This window comes from Gymnoscopelus microlampas (genome assembly GCF_963454915.1).
Source record: "Gymnoscopelus microlampas genome assembly, chromosome: 21".
Classification (NCBI taxonomy): domain Eukaryota; kingdom Metazoa; phylum Chordata; class Actinopteri; order Myctophiformes; family Myctophidae; genus Gymnoscopelus; species Gymnoscopelus microlampas.
Window position 1 is genome coordinate 11212583 of NC_139958.1, and position 5010 is coordinate 11217592.

The following is a 5010-nucleotide window of genomic DNA, read 5'->3' on the forward strand; positions in this document are numbered from 1 at the left end:
GTTTGTTTCATATACTGTAAGTTAACACATTGATTGCCAAGATATTAAACATAGTTCTCTATCCCTGTGCCGACGTATAATTACCTAAATCCGATAATATTTGAAACGCTGTGGAACCGACATTGTGTTAAAAAAAAAACACGAAAAAAGGTACCTGTGATGAGGCGGAAGGATCTGTGTATCCATGGGAACGACAAGTTTCCAACCGCGATCCGCCATTTTGGAGCTTTGGTCCGCTGAAAACGGGTGGTTTTCAATGAAAAAAAAAGAAACTGAGTTACAGTTGTTTTTCTGTGATCTAGGCAATCAATGTGTTAATGAAACTAAAGGTTTGGGGCCCTCACATCTAGAGTTCGGGGCACAAACCTTTAGTTTCATTAACTTATCGATTATGGATATTTTTTATATTAATCAATTACATTGATTCGTTTGATTAACTGTTGCACCCCTACACTCAAGGACGTCAAGGGTGCCTGTGCAAATCGGCTTTGCTTGGCAACCGTGGCAACCGTTTGTGTTGTGTGTCGTCGTCAGACCAGCGCTCTGGTCAGCCTCTATATAATGATGCCTTTCACCTCGTTCTGAGACATTATAGTCAGAGAAATGTACAGACGTACACTGAACTCTAGAAACACAATATTGACAGCTGCCTGAATCATGGAAACGGGAAAGACGGAGCACAGAGACGTTGATTTCAGCATACTGCTCGCCACCGATTCTTACAAGGTGACACATTACAAGCAGTACCCTCCCCACACCAGTAAGGTGTACTCCTACTTTGAGTGCCGCGAGCAGAGGGCAGACCCCACTAAGAACAGAAAGATCGAGTACAACGAAAGCGTCTTCTACGGACTCCAGTACATTCTCCACAAATACCTCAAAGGGAAGGTTGTGACGCAGGAGAAGATCCAGGAAGCCAAGGAAGTGTACAGAGAGCACTTTCAGGATGACGTCTTCAACGAGTTAGGCTGGAAATACATCCTGGAGCAATACAACGGCCACCTGCCCATAGAGATCAAGGCGGTTCCCGAAGGCAGCGTGATTCCCCGAGGCAACGTTCTCTTCACGGTGGAGAGCACGGATCCAGAGTGTTACTGGCTCACCAACTGGGTGGAGACCATCCTGGTGCAGATCTGGTACCCCATCACGGTGGCCACCAACTCCAGAGAGCAGAAGAGGATTCTGGCCAAGTATCTCCTGGAGACCTCCGGGAGCTTGGAGGGTCTGGAGTACAAACTGCACGACTTTGGCTACAGAGGAGTGTCTTCGCAGGAGACCGCTGGGATAGGAGCGTCGGCACACCTGGTCAACTTTAAGGGGACAGACACGGTAGCTGGCATTGGCATCATTAAGAAATACTACGGCACTAAAGATCCCGTGCCTGGGTTTTCTATCCCCGCTGCAGAGCATAGCACCATCACAGCGTGGGGTAAGGACCACGAGAAAGATGCATTTGAACACATCGTGAGGCAGTTCCCTAGCGTTCCCGTGTCCGTCGTCAGCGACAGCTACGACATCTTCAACGCCTGCGAGAAGTTCTGGGGTGAGGACCTGAGGAGCCTGATAGAAATCCGCGGCGCAGACGCTCCGCTGGTGGTCCGACCGGACTCTGGAAAGCCTCTAGACACGGTCCTGAAGGTCTTGAAGATTCTGGGTAAGAAGTTCACTCCCACTGTGAACTCTTTAGGTTATAAGGTTCTGCCGCCGTACATCAGAGTCATACAAGGAGATGGGATTAGTATCAACAGCCTGCTGGAGATTGTGGAAGGCATGAAGCAACACAGATGGTCCATCGAGAACATAGCGTTCGGTTCCGGAGGATCCCTGCTGCAGAAGGTGTCCCGAGACGTGCTCAGCTGCGCGTTCAAGTGTAGTTACGTGGTCACCAATGGCCTGGGGCTGAACGTGTTCAAGGACCCGGTGGCAGACCCTAACAAGAGGTCAAAGAAAGGCTGTCTGTCCCTGCACAGGACGCACAGCGGAGAATATGTCACCCTGGAGGAGGGAAAGGGAAAACTCGGGGAGCATGGTGCAGACCTCTTGTGCACGGTTTTCCACAACGGCAAAGTTGTGAAGTCGTACACGTTTGACGAAGTCAGGGACAATGCCAAGCTCAAAGACGGAGATCTTGATCAGGTGCGCTGAGGGGCCCTTCAATGACCCCTTCCCTGAACCCCTGGCCCCATGACCTTTTTGCTTCCAGCGTCAACTGACAACTTTTCGTTTCTTTTGTTATGGCATGTCTAGTCTCTGAGAAGGCCTGTCTTGTTTGTCAGATCGATCAGTGCCAAATTATTACTTGTGCACACTGCTAGTAGGTCACAGAAGTAATCATATGTTTTATACTTTTTGAAACTTAATTTATTTAGTACGTTAATGGGGCTCTGATTGGCTCAGACCTTGCCCGACTTTGGAGCTATACGTTATAGATACCGCATGGTACGACTGACGCCATAGATCAGCGGTTCTCAGTGGGGTCCGGGGTCCCCCATGGGGGTTCCCAGCAAAGTGTGTTATTACAGCATCGCAATAATTTTAACCACTCTATCCATTTATACGTTGGCTATTAAATTCTGAATTTTCTTTGACATTTTCTTTGAATAATCTTAAATGCTTGGAACAGTTTGAGGTTTTTTTTTTTAACACAAATCTTCTCTTCTGGAGGTCCTGGCACAAAACCTTTTCAGATGCACATCCATTTTGGGTCCTTGACACAAAAGAGTTTGAGAACCTATTTCATAGTCCATATTCACACGGCGGCCATTTTGGAATTTAACATTGCGTTGCTGTGGCAACTGGGGTGGCAACTAGGGTGGCATTTCATTGACTTAATGGCAATATGGCCGCCGTGTGAATATGGTATATTGACGACCCACTTCACAGGCTGGCCACTGAGTTCTGAGATCCACATTGCTGCCACTCTGTTCCCATGTGGATCTCGAGATCCACATGATCTTTTAAATAGTTTTACATAATGACTACAAGCAAGGCAGCGTTAGAACCTACAGCAAACCCGCAGCCAAAAACTGTTGTATTTGGCCGCGGAGAATTTTAGTTAAACTTCTCACGATTTATCAAAAATCATTATGTCACAAAAACAAGACCAGGAGACCTGGTTCTGCCAGACCCGGCAGATGCCCATCTGTCTATGCCCATGTATGGACGAATGGGGGACAGACTTTTATAAGCCGGACTTCACATGACGTGTCAGCCTGTGTATGCCCATATATGGACGAAAGGGGGACAGACTTTTATGGCCGGGGCCTAAGGACAAAGGGGGCATGCCCATGTATGGAGAAAACGGGTACAAAGCCTAAAAAATTGTGACATATGAATATATATTCATATATATATGGCTATAGGGCTAACATCTAAAATGACACTGATGTTTTAATGGGTTAAAGAAAGAATATCATGTAATTTGTATTAACATATATATTGTTTTATATTAATGTTATATTATCATTGAAATGGTAGTATTTTGCCCACCAGTGGGGCCCTGCCCACACTCTAGAACCGTAGAAACAGGACCCTGCAAAATCATGTGCTCCCTGCTGATTGGCCAGACAACAAAGACAGATATACACACTATGACCAATCAATCAGTCAATACAATTATCTCCTCTTTCCTTGCAGTGATTATAAAACGACTGAATAGTAATCTACTGCCTATGCAAATGAGACAAAATCCAAGATTCAAGACTCATTAATCAACGGAAAAAAAAACAAACAGAAAAACTAAACAAAAAAACAGTAGCCTACAGGTTTACAAACGAGTCCAGGTAAAACCACTTAACTGCACTGGGGGGGAGTGTTGCAGAATAGGGAAGGAACCATTTAGCAAGCAGCCATTATATCCAATAGTAGCCAATAATGGCTAGCCTGCCGCTAGTGTGAATGCGGCGCAAGTGTTGCTAAGCAGCGCAACCAGAAAGCCCCTTTCTGGGCCATTGAGCATTAGGTCCACTGCAGCAATTTCCAGTATTAAAGCCCCTCAACAGATGGTGCGATTCTCAATGTTTGTGCAATTAGACCCAACAATATAAGCTACTGTATGTCACACAAGCATTTCTGCATACTGTAACGACCCTATGTTTGCCATCGCTCTCTTGACGAGGCCTAACAAAACACACACGGCCAAGTGGCGTCACAAAAGCAGATGTTTTAGGCCCTGTTGAGCCACAAAGTCTAAAGCCTGCTTTGTGCGTGTCCAGTATAAAAGGGCTGGTGTTTACAACAAAACAGCCAGTCAAATGAACAGAACTAGGGCAACGCATTTCGCACATTAGACGAGCAATGTCAATCATCACAGCAAAACAAGTTACAGTTGGCCTATATTCTGTGACTGGGAATTCTGTCTCAAGAACCCTGTAAATAGCCTGTTTATCCCCTATGCCGATAATCTATTAGATTCATAATTCATTCTAAAAACTCTTGATTAGGGAAGGGATGATAATCGTTGTTATAGTTTATCGTGATTAAAAGACGCTCACAATAATCGCTTTGAGATTTTGATTTATCGTGAAATTGTCCTCCGTCATACATTAGGATGAATTAGCTTTTGTTGAGCTGCAAATAAAAAAAAATAAAAAATCAGTACCACTTAAATCGGTGGTTCTCAAACTTTTTCATGTCAAGGACCCCCAAATTGACACTTATTAGCCCGCGGACCCCCATTTGAAAAGATATATGAAGGACCCCCATAAGAGAAGATTTTTTACGGCTCTAGCAGTGATTTTCAAGGACCAAGGACCCCCAGTTTGACATGCATTAGGCTACGGACCCCCATTTTATGGAATGTCTATCTCTGGGACCCCAATTTATTTTGTAAAATCAATGTTAATTTAACTCTGAGTGTGTACAAATGGAACCAAATGGACCCGTAAGGGTCCATTTGGTTCCATTTGCACACTTTCAGAGTTACAGACTTATAAGGGTCCATTTGGTTCCTATAACTACCTATTTAGCTGGGGACCCCCTGGAACTCCCTCAAGGACCCCTGGGGGTCCC

General features: G+C 45.3%; 1 protein-coding gene across 1 annotated transcript; it reads left to right on the plus strand.

The window, feature by feature from the left end:
• Positions 1 to 657: 657 nt before the first annotated feature.
• On the plus strand, positions 658 to 2145 carry LOC311037797 (nicotinamide phosphoribosyltransferase-like; the record flags this gene model as incomplete). The annotated part of the gene is made up of 1 exon (XM_084047087.1): positions 658 to 2145. The coding sequence occupies one exon, from the start codon at positions 658 to 660 to the stop codon at positions 2143 to 2145; it is 1488 nt and encodes a 495-aa protein (XP_083903213.1).
• Between the last annotated feature and the right edge of the window lie 2865 nt (positions 2146 to 5010).